This window comes from Glycine max, chromosome 3 (genome assembly GCF_000004515.6).
Source record: "Glycine max cultivar Williams 82 chromosome 3, Glycine_max_v4.0, whole genome shotgun sequence".
Classification (NCBI taxonomy): domain Eukaryota; kingdom Viridiplantae; phylum Streptophyta; class Magnoliopsida; order Fabales; family Fabaceae; genus Glycine; species Glycine max.
In genome coordinates, this window is record NC_016090.4 from 4764142 (window position 1) to 4783865 (window position 19724).

The 19724-nt window shown below is 36.6% G+C and overlaps 1 protein-coding gene and 1 pseudogene across 1 annotated transcript; both read left to right on the plus strand.

Annotated features, from left to right (window-relative positions):
• Positions 1 to 6145: 6145 nt before the first annotated feature.
• LOC102667200 (uncharacterized) lies at positions 6146 to 11077 on the plus strand. The gene is made up of 2 exons (XM_006577362.1): positions 6146 to 7331; positions 9798 to 11077. The coding sequence occupies exons 1-2, from the start codon at positions 6146 to 6148 to the stop codon at positions 11075 to 11077; spliced, it is 2466 nt and encodes an 821-aa protein (XP_006577425.1).
• Positions 11078 to 15311: 4234 nt separating this feature from the next.
• LOC112997607 (putative disease resistance RPP13-like protein 1) lies at positions 15312 to 19345 on the plus strand (annotated as a pseudogene).
• The last annotated feature ends 379 nt before the right edge of the window (positions 19346 to 19724 follow it).

A 19724-nucleotide genomic window follows, 5' to 3' on the forward strand; every position in this document is an offset into this window, starting at 1 on the left:
TCCAAATCTTTTTATCAATTAAATATTCATCTACTTAAGTAAAAAAAAATATATGTGGATTCGACACTTGAATTTTTATTTTAACTTTACTATTTGTGACAATTTGATGCACTTGTTAATCGTTTAACTCTGAACAATAAAATCTATACATGGATCATTGACGGTATAAGGTTTAGGATTAATGATGGTATAAGGTTTATTTGTAAAATTACTAAGCTTATCTATGCTTTTTACCCTCAATTTTTTTTTTATTTTTGGTGAATTTTATCCCAACAAAGCATTCACCTTCTATCAATTTACTCATAACATAATTTCACTTTTTAACCCCAATTTTTTTTGGCAAATTTTACCCCGATCTTCTGTTCTTACTAATGGATAATGATAGGGGTAAAGTAAGCAAGTTTTCTTAAAAGTCAAGAGTAAAATGTGTCAAATTAATTTTTTGAGAATAAAATTCGCCTCAAAAAATTGGGGGTAAAAAGTGTAATTAAGCCAAATTACTACTATTTTTCATCTCACTTTTTCTTTGTCTTTCTAAAACAATATATGACAACTATTATTTTGAAACGGAGGGAGTAACATTATCCATTCTTACTAGAAAAAATTATTCATTCCTTTGTATATTACAAGAAGTAGCTATGATAACCCAAGAAATATGAGTTTTGCTTACCATGGTATTAATATGAAGTATCTATCGCAAAAGAGCATAACTAATTTTTATCAAAGACTGTGAACGTCATAAAGTGAATATTTTTCTTCTAACATGATTTATTCCATACCTAAGGTCAAAATTTGAACTTGAAATTTTTTATTAAGGAATACAAGTTGGTATCATGTATGCTAATTGCTAATATATAAGGTTCAATCCATGAAGAGATGAGAACCAATTCTCTGTTTTAGATGTTGCTAGAAATACTTAATGTAATTTTTTTGTTTTTGATGTATAACATAGCAATATCAATGCGTAAAACATGGTTTCGAACAAGATTTTTGATGATTTTTTTTTCCAAATTAATACTACTTTTGAACATTGATTCATTGACCTTAAAAGACATTAATTTATTAAAATAAAATAAAAGAAATACAATACATTAATTTAGTAATTTTTACTAGCCTGTTTTTGTGTGAGGAAGAAAATCAAATTTGACGTTCTAGCATGCCATTTTAACCATTTCAAATGGATACTCAAAATAGGCTATTTTTTATATACCTTTTGATAAATTAGTTTTTTAAATTCTTCTATTTTAAAAATAGTTAATTATGTCAAGTTAATTAATGTGATATTTAAAAATATACTTTGCAAAAAATATTACATATGATTGTATTATCAAATTTTTTAATGACATAACAAGTTAAAAAATAATTAATATCATTATTACATCATCATTAATTAACGTTGTTATTTCACAACATGGTCTAAAATAATAAAATTTATGTAGATTAAAAAAATCTTTAAAAGACTAAAAACACACTCTATTTGATAGAAGAACAAAAGACTATATTTTCTAATAAAAAAAATTAATTTTTAGTATAATGCACAAGTTTAAAATCTAGTTAGATTGGTAAATGAATGCTCTGTTATATTTTCTAATAAAAAAATTAATTTTTAGTTTCTTAGTCCGTGCTTAATGGGTGATTAAGGGTATTGTTTAGCATTTTTCAATCTTGTTTAAAAATATGTTTCACAAAACGTTTCAAATAATTTCTAACTTTATTTACTAGTTAAAAAACTTATTTGACTGTTTGGTAATCAATTTTTTTAGTAACTTTTAAAGTTTTTTAAAACGTTACTTGAATTCATATGTTTTAAAAGTTAGCCTCTAACATTTTATATTTTCTTCTTATTTTATCCTTAATATATATAAACTTAAACCTTCAATTAGTTAGATACAAGACTATATCTTATTCCACTTAACAACCTCATGAAATTAGATGCATGTCTTATATCATTAATAAATGTATTTAATGCATGCCTTTCATTTTGTATGATAAAAGATTTACTGATAATAATGTATGCCTTTTATAATATTAATTATTTTATTTCTATTATGACATTATTTTCTTACTTTAATTTCTAAATATTGTTTACTTCATAATAAATATAAGAAAAGTAATATAAAATATTACATTAAAATTAAAATAAGTTTAATACGAATAAAAAATTAATCATATTTCTAATTTATGCGCTATGTTTTTATGCTGATAAATAAAATTACAAGAAAAGATCTGGGTTTAGTTAAATTTATTCTTAAAAATAATTTTTTATTATTATTAATAGTTTTAGAGAAATTTTTTCAAATGAAGTTATTTGTCTAAACTATATTTTGAATCATGTACTAATACTTATTTTATACTAATTTTTCTTTTGTGTTTGAACATGCTTAAGGAAAGAAGAAAGATAGTACGAGTGTGCCTATATTTGGTATTTGAGTTTAGAAGGGAGTAAATTGAAATACACTCTTAAATTATTGTTTAAGATTATTTGAGTTTCTCTATCAAAAAATGCTATTTGAGTTTTACATTTTTATTCTGACGTTTAGTTCTTTGATATGTTTAGACTATATTTGAGATACTTTTCGATTTGAATTTCTGTCATGATTTTGTTATTATTAAATAAAGTCTTGCTAGGTTGAGAAATTTTTTTTATAAATTTCTCTTAGTCTTAACTTTAAAGTTTAAAGTTATATGAGATTTTTTCACCTACTAAAACAATTTTGTTTATAAATTTTGGTTGTTTAAATATATTTTAATTTGTTACATATTTTCTATCTTTGTAAGTTCATTTTCTTAATTTTAGTTTATGCATGTTGTCATTTTTCTAATTTTGATTCTGTAACTTTTTTTATTCATTTTAATCTTTGTTAGTTTATATTTTTTTCAATTTTAATCCTTTTAATATTCTATTTATTTTTTATTTATAGTCCTATAAATCTGTGTTTATATGGACCAAAATTTAAAAGACATAAACTTATTGATACTAAAAATAAAAAAAAATACTAAAATATATTGATTAAAAATATATTTAAATCTATTTTGGTATAGAGTATGTGTTGTTCTCCTAGGAAACTATCACTTGTGTCATGGTTGGGATTGTTAAACCAAGATTTCAGTATGTAAGAGTTACTTTGTTGTTCATGTTTTCTATTATGTTTTGTGTTTTGTATTTTGTTAATTATGGAATGGGTTTGGATTGAAAGTGTAGGTTGGATTTAATGTTGATGTAACCAACACTATTATTTTGTTAAGTATTGAATGGGTTTGGAATCTAAGTGTAGGGTGGATTTAATGTTGATGTAACCAACACTACTGATTACAGTTGATGTATAAGTTTATCTATGAATTAAATTATCAGTTATTGAATACTATCTTTCAAAATTCATTCAGTTATTATATGACAACAATAGATTGCGTAAAAAATGCAATAGAAGTCTAAATATATTGGAAACAAATCAATGAAAATGAACAAATCTAAATGAACAAGTTTTGAAAAAGCTTAAGGTTCGGATAATTCTGGTGTATGTTCATAGTGCATATTTCTCATCAATATTCTGTATTCAAGTAGTAGTTTCATGTTCTACTATTGAAAATAAAGACACATACAATAACATATTTGGTGGTTCCATACGACAAGGAGGTCAAACAAATATAGATTTTAGAAACTCTAACACATATGTAGGTTGCATCCTGACCATGCACTAGACTATTGGCAAGAATTCTATTTGCCTCTACAACTCCTTTTCATTGAAATGTACCCATGTGCTTCTATAAATAATATACAAATACCTAACTTTTCACAAACATGTCATCGGTAACTGCAACATCATTTGCATTGATATTTTAGAAGTCCTGAGAACCTGAGCACTTACTTGAATATGAAGAATTCGATATTCAGTTTCCAGTTAAATAATACCCTGAAAATATATGAATTAGAATGAGTATTTATAAATAAGATAGCCCTTCACAAGTTGATATAGCTTGAAATGGAAGGGAAGATGATAGCATCAGCAGCCAACCGAAAGAAGATGACCCCATAGTATCACGAGAAGCTAGATCACGAAGGAACTGCGCACGTCCTAAGTACTTAGAAAACTACGTATAAAGTGTATGCATGGTAATAGAAGCTTCTAGGCCATTAGTTAGTTACAGGTGGTTAGTTAGTTACAACCACCCTAACTGTAAGTGGCTCTGCCATTAGCGTAACGGGACTTGTATAAAGCTTGATACGTGCATGAATAAAACGCAGAGAAGAATCATTTTCTTAGCAAATTAGTTAGTTTCCTTAAGGAGGGACCTTGACCTTGAACCAAGGTGCTTACCCTACCCTCTTGCTCCTATCATCTAATCCGACCTGCTACCATGGCTGAGCACGGTACCCGCCGCACCACCATCGACCACCTTGAGGAAGCCATTGCCACCCTCTCGGAGAAGCACTCAGACTTAGCCAGCAAATTCGAAGCTATATGCGAGCGTCTCTCTCGCATGAACCCCACGCCACCTCCACCCCCTCCTCTTCACCAACCACAGCGTCCACCAGTTAAGCTAGAGGTGCCTCGTTTTGACGGACATGATCAATTAGGATGGATCTTCAAGATTTCGCAATTTTTCGATTACCAAGGGACGCCAGATGAAGAATGCATTACAGTGGCATCCTTCTATCTCGATGGGCCTGCGTTAAGCTGGTTCCAATGGATGTATAGGAACGGCTTCATCACGTCGTGGCCGGCACTACTTCAAGCCATCGAAACCCGCTTCGCACCTTCCTTCTAAGACGATCCACGCGGAGCGCTATTCAAGTTGGTATAACGAGGCACGATCACTGCCTACCTCACCGAGTTTGAGAGGTTAGCAAACCATATTGTGGGATTGTCTCCTCCAGTTCTTTTAAGTTGCTTTATTTCTGGTTTGAACCCAGAAATTCGTCGAGAAGTTCAAGCTTTCCAGCCAATATCTGTACCCCAAGCCACAACACTTGCTCGTCTTCAAGAAGACAAACTAAATGATCGCCGAAACCAACCTTCACAACCCACCAATCTTCTTCCTTAAACACCCCTACCTATCCACCAAACCAGCCAACTCGTCCCAAACAACCCTTCATTCAAAGAACACGGGAGGATATGGCACTTAGACGAGAAAGGGGCTTATGCTATAACTGTGAAGAAAAATGGAGCCCTTCCCATCGTTGTAAGGGAAGAGTTATGTTCTTCATCGCAAATTCCGATGACCCTCCTTCCTCGGAGACACCCGTACCAGAACCTCCTTCCCTCCTTGAACCCACATCCCTCACAACCTCAGACGACCCTCACCCAACCTTTGACCCAACACCATTACAACCACATGTTAGCCTTCATGCCATGGGCGGTGTACCTGCTACGAATACCTTCCGTCTTTACGACATGATCAACAACACGCGTATCACCATACTAGTGGATAGCGGTAGCACTCAAAACTTTGTGCAACCACGTGTTGCCAAGTTCTTGAATCTCTGCATGCACGATACGACTCCACTCCGGGTTATGGTAGGGAAAGGTTCCGTTCTAGACTGCCGGCAGCTATGTCCCGATACCAGTGTAATCATTCAAAATCACATTTTCGTTGTGACCTTGTGTGTTTTGCCGTTAAGTGGAGCTGACGCGGTTCTTGGAGTCGAGTGGTTGCGCACGCTTGGCCCAATTGTGACGGACTATTCCATGTTCACCATGCAGTTTACTCACTCTGGCCAACACGTCACTCTTCACGCTGACGTACAAATCGACGAAAACCCAGCCTCTGCCCACCAAATCAGGCGCATGCTCACCACAAATGTCACATCAGGTCTCTTCCACTTATCCCTTCTACCCATCACCAAACCCGAACCCGCCTTAGATCCACCTCACCCCATCCCCGCCATTAATGAGCTCCTGCACAAATATCATTCTCTGTTCCAGCAACCCTCGACCTTACCACCTTCCCGCCAGCATGATCACTACATTAACCTCCTCCCATTCTCCAAACCCATCAATGTTCGCCCTTACAGGTATCCACATTTCCAAAAACGAAAATTGAGAAACAGGTAACGGCGTTGCTGGATTCCGGCCTCATTCAACCTAGCCGAAGTCCATTCTCGTCTCCATTACTTTTAGTGAAGAAGAAAGACGGAACATGGCGTATGTGCATAGACTATCGCGCACTTAATTCGATCACTGTACGGGATCGCTTCCCTTTACCAACAATCGAAGAACTTCTCGACGAACTAGGAGGCGCCTCCTGGTTTTCAAAACTTGATCTGAGACAAGGTTTTCATCAGATTTTGATGGCGGAGCAAGATATACCGAAAACAGCTTTTCGCACGCATCATGGACACTATGAATATCGTGTCATGCCTTTCGGTCTTTGCAACGCGCCATCAACATTTCAGGCAGCCATGGACGCTGCCCTGGGTCCTTTCTTGCGAAAGTTTGCAGCAGTTTTCTTTGATAATATACTCATATATAGCTCAACCCTAGCTGATCATCTGCAACATCTAGAGTGTGTTTTCACTTCTTTGTCTCAAGCTCAATACTATCTAAAGTGTTCCAAATGTGTTTTCGGGCAGAGACAACTAGACTACTTAGGTCACGTAGTCTCGGGTAGCGGCGTACAACCAGACCCTTCCAAGGTCCAAGCAATTATCAGTTGGCCTACACCCCGTTCTCCTCGAGAGCTTCGAGCCTTTCTCGGCCTCACAGGTTTTTATCAAAAGTTCATTAGGGGTTACACAACTGTTGCAACACCGTTAACCAAGTTGCTTTGCAAAGATGCTTTCAAATGGGTCCCCGAGTCTCAGATTACGTTCGAACAACTCAAAGGCGCAGTCACGGCAGCTCCGGTCTTGGCTCTTCGCAATTTCACGCTACCTTTTGCCATCGAAACGGATGCATCCAGTAACGCTATGGGTGTTGTCCTCCATCAACAAGGTCACCCTATTGCGTTCTTTAGCAAACCCTTCTGTTCTCGGCTGCAAATGGCTTCCAGCTATGTCCGTGAACTACATGCAATCGTGGTCGTCGTCTATAAGTGGCGGCAGTACTTGTTAGGCCACAAGTTCACGATTTACACAGATCACTGCAGCCTCCGCGAGCTTATGTCTCAGGTGGTCCAGACCCCCGAGCAGCAGTTTTATATGGCTAAGTTACTTGGCTTTGATTATGATATTCAATACAAAGCAGGAGCCTCAAATGTTGTTGCTGACTCTCTCTCGCGCATGGAACCTCCAACTAAGACACACTACTTCCTTCTTTTCATGCCTCACCCAGATTTCATGACTAAGTTGAAGGAGACTCTCGTAGAAAGCCCAGATTTTCGACAGCAGCGTTGTAACATCCCAATTTTTCGTAAATAAATTTAAAAAGCTTTTTAGTAATAAATAAATAAATATAGAGCAAATAATAGGCTGAGTACCCTAGGTATAAATAGTTATGTTAAGTCAGCTGCCTCCTTTTGGCCTCATTTTCGTTTTTCCCCTTCTCCTCTCAAAACCCTTTCTTTTTCCCGCAGCCCACCAAACCAGTCTCAGAAAAACGACGATCTCGAATCCGTTCACCGTTGGATCGTCGTGAAATTTGAGTATCATGTTCGCAACACAATTCCGAGCATTCTCACCGTTGGGAATTGCGATATCATGTCTGAAATGAGAGAAAAACCCTTCGCATTGTAGCCTTTCTCTTTCCCGCAGAAATCCAGAGCTGTCTTGGTAAAACTACGATCCCGGTTTCGTTAACCGTTGGATTATTGTGAAATTTGGATATGTTGTTCGAAATTCAATTCCGCACGCTTACACCGTTGGGATTTGCGAGATAATATTCGTGGAGGGAGAAAAATGAATCGTATGAAGACAGTACAAGTGGAAGTTTCAATCTCTTCTCCGTCTCTCTGACGTTTGGGAATTCTATCGGAGTAGTCGGATGAATAATTGAAAGAATTTCCGGGAACCGCTAGAGATGTTGCTATCGCTGGCTGAAGACACGTGAGCCCGCTTAGAGGTAAGGGATGAGTTATTCACAGTTGGGGATTAGTGAGAACATGTGTAGGGATCCTTAGAGGATTAAATTGGGATTTTATTTTGGGATGTTTGTTAAATTGCAAATTTTCCTTTATGATTATAAATAAAATATTGATGTCCTGATGAAAATTGCTTGATAAATTGTGCTCTTGATATTTGTATATTTGGACCTATGATTTGGATATAATTGTGTAATATTATTTGAGGGGTTTTAGTCCTCATGTTGTGATAGTCTTTTATATAAATTGTTATATTGAGGATATGAAATGATAATTCAAATTGTGAGTATGTGATGAATTGTAGAATAACATGTTGCTTTGAGATTATAATATTGTTATTGAGATTGAGTATAAGTGTAAAGTTGAACATGTGTTAATTTGTGAGATACGTGTAAACATGTGATGGTGGATTGTGACACTATGAGATGAGAAATTGTGAATGAGTTCTAGTTGTGGATAAGTGTGTAGTTAACACTTGATGTGAAATTACTTGTGTTGTAAGCTATGAATTGTACAATACCCGACCAGCGTTATCTTGAGAAAAGCGTTGATGCGCAGTGTTAAAGAGAAAATGTAGGTTTCCTATTTAGGAACCAGTGTTAAATCGTAGCGCAATTGTGTTGAACGTGTTTAAAACACGAGTGTAAGGTCGTGGGTATTGTATAATTCATGAGCAGTGTCTGCATGTAAAAAAAATTATTTTAGGGGTTGGACCTGAATCAGGAGGGAGAGGCCCTGACGGACTCTTCGGAGTGTAGGCCTTGGGGGTCACCGGGTTTGAGTGTTCCTTTAAGCCTATGCTGATCTCATATGGTTGGAGCATTCTCGCAAAACATCGTGACCCTGACTGGTCTCCCTATGATCTTACTTAGTGAGAGTGACCTGACAAACCCATTGTGTGGTGTGTCTTGTTATGTACTCCTAAGCGCCCCAGGGTGGTTTTTCACTGACATGGTACCACATTGCATATAAAATTGAGTCTTAGCATAACTATTGCATATGCTTGCTAATTGATGTGTTATTATATCTTGATCGAAGTGTGGGATTCTTGTGTAATGTGATTGATAATTAAAAAGTGAATTTTGAATGACGAAGTGGTGAAGTTACGTGAGCTATGTTTAAGCAAGTGGTATCTCATTTATATAATATGTATATTTAATTGTCTTGTTTCTCTATTAGCTAGGAATGTGATAACTCACTCCCTGTGTGTTGTTGTGTTTGGATCCTGTGATGATCTTGAACTTGTGTTCGGGGGAGCAGATGAATAGGTGGATGACTATGAAGAACCTCATGCTAGAGGACACGGGAACACCACGCTCTGATAGGATGTGACATTAGGATATAGGTTCTATATTAATTGTATGAGACTTATATGACTTTCTTTGAGTCGAGATGACTTTATTATTTATTTGGACAAGTTTGAATATGATGTAGAAGAAAGTGAATGTGAGCCTTTTACCCATTTGAAAAGCTTGTATTTAAAAATGTTTTAAAAATACTTTTAATTAATATTTGAATTTTTATTCCTTTATTAATATATATGTGAGGGGTAGAGGGTGTCACAGCGTGATAACATCCAAGCTCGACCCCGTGATTTCCCAGATTTTTCTCTCTCAGATGAGTTCATCCTTTACAAGGGCGCCATCTGGATTAATCCTAGGAATCCGCTCATCCCGGCTTTGCTACACGAATACCACTCCACTCCCCTCGGTGGTCACTTTGGTATAAAGAAAACCTTGCATCGTCTCCGTTGAATTTTCAATGGACTAGCGTGCTTGAAGATATCAAGTCCTTCATTCAGAGTTGCACAACTTGCCAGCAAGTTAAACACGTTACGCACAAGAGTGCTGGGCTACTACAACCCATACCGATACCCACCGGAATCTGGGAGGATCTCTCCATGGATTTCATAACTCATCTTCCTAGCTCTCACGGGTTCGCAACCATCCTAGTAGTTGTCGATAGATTCTCGAAGGGGGTTCATCTCGGTGCCTTGCCTACCCACTATACAGCTTACAAGGTAGCCAACTTGTTCCTTGAGGTCGTATGCAAACACCACAGGTTTCCCATAAGCATTATTTCCAACAGGAACCCCATCTTCATCAGTTCCTTCTGGAGTGAGTTGTTCAAACTAAGCGGGACTTCACTGTGCATGAGTACGGCTTATCACCCGCAGATGGACGGTCAAACGGAGGTGATGAACCGCACTCTCGAACAATACCTGCGTTCGTTTGTTCACCAGCAACCAACTGAGTGGCACAGGTTCCTAGCGTTGGCTGAGTGGTCCTACAACACTTCGCAACATTCAGGTACCAGCCTTACCCCTTATGAAGTTGTGTTTGGCAAAGCTCCTCCATCGTTTCCAGACTATCTTAAGGGGACATCGAGTAACGATGTAGTCGACACAATGTTGTGTACAAGGAACGCGATTCATGAAGTCCTTCAAAAGAAGCTTGCCAAGCCCCAGCATAACATGAAACACTTCGCTGACAAGTCACGACGAGATGTTGAGTATGAGATTGGTCAGCTAGTTTACGTGCGCCTACGGCCCCATCGGCAACTTTCCGTACGAGACCAGTCCACAAGCAAGCTTACCAAACGATATTTCGGACCCTTCCAAGTTCTGGAACGCATTGGCAACGTTGCGTACCGCTTACAGCTCCCTGACGGGTTGAGAATAAACCTTGTATTCCATTGTTCCATGTTGCGCCCTCATCATGGCCCCTTCGAGCTGCCAACCTCGTCACTTCCTCCTCACGCTCTCGACAACCAACCTATATTGAGACCTTTAGCAATTCTGGATTCACGTCTGGACACCTCAACTACCCCGCCAACCCGTTTTGTATTAGTTCAGTGGGTGGGTCTCGCGCCAGAAGATTCCACATGGGAGAAGTGGGATGATCTTTGTCACTCACATCACCTTGAGGACAAGGTGATTTTCCCAGGGTGGGATAATGATAGCACCAGCAGCCAACCGAAAGAAGATGACCCCATAGTATCACGAGAAGCTAGACCACGAAGGAACTGCGCACGTCCTAAGTACTTGGAAAACTATGTATAAAGTGTATGCATGGTAATAGAAGCTTCTAGGCCATTAGCGTAACGGGACTTGTATAAAGCTTGATACGTGCATGAATAAAACGCAGAGAAGAATCATTTTCTTAGCAAATTAGTTAGTTTCCTTAAGGAGGGACCTTGACCTCGAACCAAGGCGCTTACCCTACCCTCTTGCTCCTATCAGAAGACACAATTTTACAACATTGGTAATTGGCCAAAGACTTAATTAATCACAATAGCCAATCACATGACAGATGTAAAAGTTGGTGCTCTACTTATATAATCCCTCTGTCAAACTTCAATTTTATGTTATATATGTCGTGGTTTGTCTCTCAAGGGACTGCAAAATAACTGGCTTTTTAGTTATAAAATTTAAGATTTAAAAGCATATTAAATGTTTATTGGGTGCTTTCATGAATACACTATATAATTCAATCTCAGATCTCCCCTAACCTCCAAGGCTTAAGACATATAAACACAAAATTAGTATGTGGCATGTCAAAGTCAAAGAACAGTAACATAGATAACCATAGCTTCTGTGAACCACATGATAGGCGGCTGCAAGGGTTTCTTCCCCACCCGAGTCAAACACACATCCCCATTCCTAGAGTCCAATGTATAAATTACAACTATTTATGGCCATCTACTGAATCTGTTTGTCTGAGTCAACCTACCCTCACGATTTCAATTAGATCCATATTGTACATATCACAGCTCAGAATCAACTAAATTGTTGAAGTGGAAAACAAACAAAACATTCTACGGTTTAACAGAAATGCATGTATTTTAGAGATAACTAGCATCAAAACTCATTTTAGACAACATTTGACAACTTTGTTTCTGGTTCAAGATGCATTTCTAAGCCATCAGAGCAAGAACATTAAATCATGCCACTAATTCCATGTAAACACTTATCGAACACAATGTCCGTCAAATCGAATTTGCAGCATAATTGACATTTCACATTTTAATAAATAAATAAAAATGATCAGAAAAACCAATCTTCTCTCTTACCTCTCATTTCCCAAAGATAACACTAGAAGTCCAACCAATCACTTCCCCCGGAAGGGTTCCTTCTTGCCGTTCAGGTGCTAAGCTGCCATTCTATTTCTTCAGCCAACACTGAACCAACGAAATCAATTGCTATTATGCTATGTTTTATAGAAGTTCTCCCATTTCATACTATGAAAGCTATGCACTTTAACTTTGATAAAAGTTTTGTCATTTAACTTTTCCATGTGATAACTTGATTTAACTTAGGGCACTGGTTAAGAATCAAAAATGGAAATTTTTTGTTGGAAAATGTAATAGAGTACTTCTGTAGGATTTCTAGTACAACTCCAATTGTAAAAAATAAATAAAAAAATTCATGTGCTCTACTTAGCAGCACACACTAAATTATAGAGAAGCTCGATTCATTTTACTGTTTTTATATTTTTCAATTGCTTATGCAGAAGTTAGTCCTAGAGAGCCTAAAGTTCGAGGTCAACTCTAAATAGCAAGAACGAATCCATAAAAACCAACCCAAATGAGAGATCATCAAACATAAGGAACTCCTAAATCAGCAAAACTGAGAAGTAATTAACAAACTTTACTTACCTCACCAAACTTGGATCCACAGCTTAGAACGGAGATGTTACCGGAAGGCACAGTGGAGGAAACGAAGAAGGGCACAATGGCGGAGGCTAGGTAACAGAAAGAAGCAAAAACCTTAATGGTGGGCACCAGGGATGGCACGAGAGAGAGGGCACGAGATGGAGGGCACAAGGTAAGGTAATGGTGGGCACGATCAAGCTGAGATCAAAGACACTTCAATTAGCAAAATTGCGATGACGGTTTTCTCTAAAAAAATGTCGTTGTCTTCGTTGCTTGTAATTACGATACTTCCATGCATCAAATATGATGATTTTTTTAGTGAAACGTCATCATTTTTAGGAGGGGTTATTTACAACACTGCCACCGCGTCAAATATGACGATGGTTTTGGCCAAAAACATCGTGATTCATGCACTCATATATTTACAATATTGTCACCGTGTTGTATTCGAAGATGGTCCTCCAACAACCGTCGTCGTTCAGATGTCGTTTAATTTTTTTTTTTTAGTAGTGGTTGGTTGAGGAACAATTTCCTTAAGTAATGTTTCCTAGAGTGAAAAAACATGAAATGAGATAAATCTAAAAAATTAGAATAGAGTATAAAAGGGTGAGATTTACTCTATTTTATTGTTCGTTATTTTAGTTTTTGCTCTTTATTTTTTCAAACAAACATAACCTTAGAGTATGTTTGAAAGGAGAGATGAAAATAACATTAAGAAGAAATTATATATTTTTTTAATGAGATTTGCACATTTTACACTCTGTTTTAATTAAAAAAATTCTTATTTTTTTTTTTTTTTCAATTTACATCATCCAAACCAAACACACCATTAGAGAAACAAAAACCATCCAAAATAAAACTTAAATACTTTGGATATAAACAAATTGACTATCCCAGAATAATAAAATTAAAAAATTAATCTTTGACTTTATAAAATGACTTTTACATTAATCTTTTTTATTAATACAAAATGACAATGAAAAATAAGAAAAAAAAATATTAAAATAAATTATTTTTAAAGTTAAAGACTAAAAAAAATTAGTTTTATGGACTAAAATGTTTTAGTCATATAATTTTGAGGCTAATTTTAAGATTTATTGAAATACATGGAAGATTGTTGTGTTTCTTTTGAAGTATTTCAAAAGATTTAAATTTTAAATTCTTATAGATAGATGACATATTTAATGCTCCAGAATTTGTTGTCTTAATTTCAAAAATCCTTTTAATAAGAATTTTCTTCTTTTCTTTTTATTTAAACGGTCTAATTATCTCGATTAGTTTCTTTCTGTTTGAATTAAAAGTTATATTGCCTCAATTAATTTCTTTCTATTTTTATTAAAATAGTCTAATTACCTCAATTATTTTCTTACTATTTTTATGTTTTCCTTACCCTATCAAGTCCGCCCACTTTTATATTCAGAGAAACCAAAAACAAAAAAGCATTTTCTCTCTTTGCTCTTTCTTTTTCTTTGGATTCTCCTTTTTTTTTTTTTTTGTTCTTGTCTGTCTCTATTCCCTATTCATCGGAAATATTTATTAAATCCGAGGAGATTTTTGATTTTATGCAAATAAATCCTTGAGGACAATGTTTTAACATAAGCTAATGTTATTATCTGTTGTTGAACTCTGAGTCCGAAAGTGACTTGAAATTTGTGTTCATCAAATATTATGTGTTCACGAGATTGTGGTTCATGATTAGATCTTCCTAAAACAACATATTTCTATGACAACATTATTGTGGTGTATTTGGTTTCATACTTGATTATCTAGAATCACGTAGAAACATAAACGGACTTGAATTTTAGTAAATGTTCACCTATTTACTTTCACATTGAGGAATTGACAAGTTTAGAACTAATTCTAAGTTAAGCATCTCTAGGTAACTTTTGGATTAGATAAAAAATTTCATTTGAGTTTTACAACTAACTTATTTTTGGAATAAAAATATCCAAACACATGTGCAATCTGCTTCAATACAACTTTTTTGGAATAAAAATATCCAGACACATGTGCAATATGCTTCAATGCAACTTGTCTCACAGAGTATTAAAGCACAGGAACTTAATTAAGTCCAGTACCCTTGCAGCCATCCACACATATAAAAAAAAAAACTTCGTACCCCATTGCCCAGAGGCTCTTTGCTATGCGAAGGTATGGGGGAGGGATGTTGTACGCAGCCTTACCCTTGCATATGCAAAGAGGCTGTTTCCGGATTCAAATTCATGACCAACAAGTCGCCAAGACATAACTTTACCGCTGCACCAAGCCATCCACACATATAACCAAGAAAAAAACATACACCACTGGTTCACACGGTTTGGAAACAGAAATGAAACTAGTCTAAAGTGAGGTGATATTTAAACTCAGAAGGCTGGCCATCACTAACTTTAATTAAAGCATTTTAGAAATATAATCCATTTTTTTAAAATTAACGGTAGAAATATCATTACTTTTTAAATCTCTTGAGTCTTTAGTTTAGAGGAGCTAAATTCAAAATGGAAATATCAAGAAGGCAACATTTGGGGAACAAAAGTAAAGAGACTCCAAAAAAGCATGCAGCACAACGTGATAAGTCACCCACCACCACCATAATAATAATAATAATAATAAATAAACCGTACTTTTTCGAAGTACGAGTGAAAGTGAAGAGAGTTGACATAAGCCAAATCTCATCACATCAGTTCACCTTAACAAGAACCAACCCAGTTCATAACAACCAATTCCTTGCCTTTGTCTTTCTACTCTGATCATCTTTTGTTCTTGAGATAATGGCAGCAGCAGTGGTAGGTGGTGCCTTTCTCTCTGCTTTCCTTGATGTGCTTTTCGACAGGCTGGCTTCACCTGACTTTGTTGACTTGATCCGTGGAAAGAAGCTTAGCAAGAAGTTGCTTCAAAAGTTGGAGACCACTCTCAGAGTGGTTGGAGCTGTGCTTGATGATGCCGAGAAGAAACAGATCACAAACACCAATGTCAAACACTGGCTCAATGATCTCAAACATGCTGTCTATGAGGCCGATGACTCACTCGACCATGTTTTCACCAAAGCTGCCACCCAAAACAAGGTAAGAGACTTGTTTTCTCGCTTTTCCGATAGGAAGATCATTAGTAAGTTGGAAGACATAGTTCTCACACTTGAGTCTCATTTAAAACTCAAGGAGAGTCTTGATTTGAAAGAGAGTGCAGTGGAGAATTTGTCATTGAAAGCTCCATCAACATCTCTGGAAGATTGATCTCATATATATGGTAGGGAGAAAGATAAGAAGGCCATAATCAAGTTGTTGTCGGAGGATAACAGTGAAGGTAGTGAAGTGTCTGTGGTTCCTATTGTGGGCATGGGTGGGGTTGGAAAAACTACTTTGGCCCAATTGGTGTACAATGATGAGAATTTGAAACAGATATTTGGTTTTGATTTTAAGGCATGGGTTTGTGTTTCTCAAGAATTTGATGTTCTGAAGGTCACAAAAACTTTAATAGAGGCTTTTACTGGAGAGCCCTGTAAATTGAATGATCTGAATCTACTTCATCTTGAATTGATGGACAAGCTAAGAGATAAAAAATTCTTAATTGTTTTGGATGATGTTTGGACAGAGGATTATGTTGATTGGAGTCTTCTTAAGAAACCATTTAACCGTGGGATTAGGAGAAGTAAGATTCTTCTAACAACCCGCAGTGAAAAGACAGCATCCGTAGTCCAAACGCTTCAAACCTATCATCTAAACCAATTGTCGAATGAAGATTGTTGGTCCGTGTTTGCGAACCATGCGTGTCTTTCCTCCGAATCGAACGGGAACACAACAACACTAGAAAAAATTGGAAAGGAGATTGTTAAAAAGTGCAACGGACTGCCTTTAACAGCACAGTCGCTTGGAGGCATGTTGAGAAGAAAGCATGACATTGGGGATTGGAATAATATTCTGAATAGTGACATTTGGGAACTTTCTGAAAGTGAATGTAAAGTTATTCCAGCACTGAGACTTAGTTATCATTATCTCCCTCCACATTTAAAACGGTGCTTTGTTTATTGTTCGTTGTATCCACAAGATTACGAATTTGAAAAAAATGAATTAATCTGGTTGTGGATGGCTGAAGATCTTTTGAAGAAACCAAGGAAAGGTAGGACTTTAGAAGAGATTGGTCACGAGTATTTTGATGATTTGGTTTCGAGATCATTTTTCCATCGTTCAAGTACAAATAGAAGTAGTTGGCCTCATGGCAAATGTTTTGTGATGCATGACCTCATGCATGATCTAGCCACATCACTCGGTGGAGATTTTTATTTTAGATCAGAAGAACTTGGGAAAGAAACAAAGATCAATACTAAGACTCGTCATTTGTCATTTGCCAAATTCAATTCTTCAGTCTTGGACAACTTTGATGCTGTTGGTAGAGTAAAATTTCTGAGAACTTTCTTGTCCATTATCAATTTTGAAGCTGCTCCATTCAACAATAAGGAGGCACAATGTATCATAGTGTCGAAGCTTATGTACTTGAGAGTTTTATCATTTCGTGATTTCCGAAGTTTGGATTCTTTGCCTGATTCAATAGGTAAATTGATCCATCTGTGCTATTTAGATCTCTCTCAGTCAAGTGTAGAAACAGTGCCAAAGTCATTGTGTAATTTATACAATCTGCAAACTTTGAAGTTGTGTAGTTGCATAAAACTGACTAAGTTGCCTAGTGACATGCGCAATCTTGTTAACTTGCGACATCTTGAGATACGTGAAACTCCTATAAAAGAGATGCTGAGAGGAATGAGTAAATTAAATCATTTACAACATATGGATTTCTTTGTTGTGGGCAAGCACGAAGAGAATGGAATCAAAGAATTGGGAGGACTTTCAAATCTTCGTGGTCAACTTGAAATTAGGAACTTGGAGAATGTTTCCCAAAGTGATGAAGCGTTGGAGGCAAGGATAATGGATAAAAAACACATTAATAGTTTATGGTTGGAATGGTCTGGATGTAACAACAACATTTCCAACTTCCAACTTGAAATAGATGTGCTTTGCAAGTTACAGCCTCACTTTAACATTGAATCGTTGGAAATAAAAGGTTATAAAGGAACCAGATTTCCTGATTGGATAGGAAATTCTTCCTACTGCAATATGATTAGTCTAAAATTGCGTGATTGTGACAACTGTAGTATGCTTCCTTCACTTGGGCAACTACCTTCTCTCAAGGTCCTTGAAATTTCAAGATTGAATAGGCTGAAGACTATTGATGCAGGTTTTTACAAGAATGAAGATTGTCGTTCTGGGACGTCCTTTCCCTCTCTTGAATCTCTGGCCATTTATGACATGCCTTGTTGGGAGGTGTGGAGTTCCTTCGATTCAGAAGCTTTTCCTGTGCTTAAAAGTCTTTACATACGTGACTGCCCCAAACTAGAGGGAAGTTTGCCGAATCAGCTTCCTGCTCTGAAAACACTTGAGATTAGAAATTGCGAGCTGCTTGTCTCTTCTCTCCCAACGTCTCCCGCCATTCAAAGTTTGGAGATATGTGAAAGCAATAAAGTAGCACTAAATGTGTTTCCTCTCTTGGTAGAAACTATAACAGTAGAAGGAAGCCCAACGGTGGAGTCCATGATAGAGGCCATCACTAACATCCAACCAACTTGTCTCCAGTCTCTAACATTAAGGGATTGCTCGTCAGCCGTATCATTTCCGGGTGGTCGTTTACCTGAATCACTGAAGAGTCTGCGTATCAAGGATCTTAAAAAACTGAAATTCCCGACACAACACAAACATGAGTTACTGGAAGAACTGTCAATAGAAAACAGTTGTGATTCACTTAAATCTCTTCCATTGGTTACCTTTCCAAATCTCAGATATCTCACAATCCAAAACTATGAAAATATGGAATCTCTTTTGGTATCATTCTGGAGAGAAGGATTGCCTGCGCCCAACTTGATTACTTTCCAAGTTTGGGACTCTGACAAGTTGAAGTCGTTGCCTGATGAGATGAGTACTCTTCTCCCAAAGTTACAATATCTCGCCATATCCAACTGCCCAGAAATTGAGTCGTTTCCAGAAGGGGGTATCCCACCTAACCTGAGTACAGTTTTCATTTTCAATTCTGAGAAACTACTGAGTGGCCTAGCATGGCCATCCATGGGCATGCTTACCCATGTCTATGTTGGGGGTCCATGTGATGGCATCAAGTCCTTCCCTAAGGAGGGTTTGCTGCCTCCCTCCCTTACGTATCTGTGGCTATATGACTTGTCAAATCTGGAGATGTTGGACTGCACGGGGCTTCTCCATCTCACATGCCTGCAAATATTAGAAATTTATGAATGTCCAAAGTTGGAGAATATGGCTGGAGAAAGTCTTCCTGTCTCTCTAGTAAAATTAACCATAAGGGGATGTCCTTTGCTGGAAAAACGATGCCGTATGAAGCACCCTCAAATTTGGCCTAAAATTTCCCACATCCCTGGCATTCAGGTTGACGATATATGGATATAGGGACCAAGGATGATCAACATGTAATTCTCCTTCTTTGACCTGCTTCATCATCATCTAATTCTAACCAACTAGAAAACTATTTCTGTCAAGGATATGTTTCATTTCATGTCTTTCTCCTTTTACGTTTTACTAAATCCAATTCATTCTGAAATGGAAATTGACCTTGTATATATGTTACTGAATCTACAGAGAATCAACAAATTATCAAAGGCAACGTGTGATATCATCTAAATCAAATTCACTGAAGAGTGCTGCTTAACCCCTAGCTCCGAAGAAGTAACGTTTCAGGTACTAAGTAACAACATTGATAAATACTTAAATATAATGATTTTCCGGAAAAATGTTACACATCAGTGTTGTTATATTCTAACTTAATTTCTCCACAAGATTATTGAGGCCAGAGTGAAATTCATGACCGTGGGAAACTTATTTTTGTTTTTCAGATATGGTAGATTAGCCTGGAGAAACTGTACCTACCCATGGATCTAATGTTCAAATTTGAACAAAGAGCTAAATATAACTTTTGATTTAATAGACGTGAAATTGACACTTTCTCAACAGCTGAATTTTTAATTGTAAGGTTTTTCATTGGGTACA

Bases quoted from the DNA above. Each gene is read 5' to 3' on its own strand.
- LOC102667200 (XM_006577362.1), top strand. From the start codon at position 6,146: ATGTGCATAGACTATCGCGCACTTAATTCGATCACTGTACGGGATCGC. The intron at 7,332-9,797 runs GTAACATCCCAA...GCGTGCTTGAAG, and splicing joins AGATTTTCGACAGCAGCGTT to ATATCAAGTCCTTCATTCAG.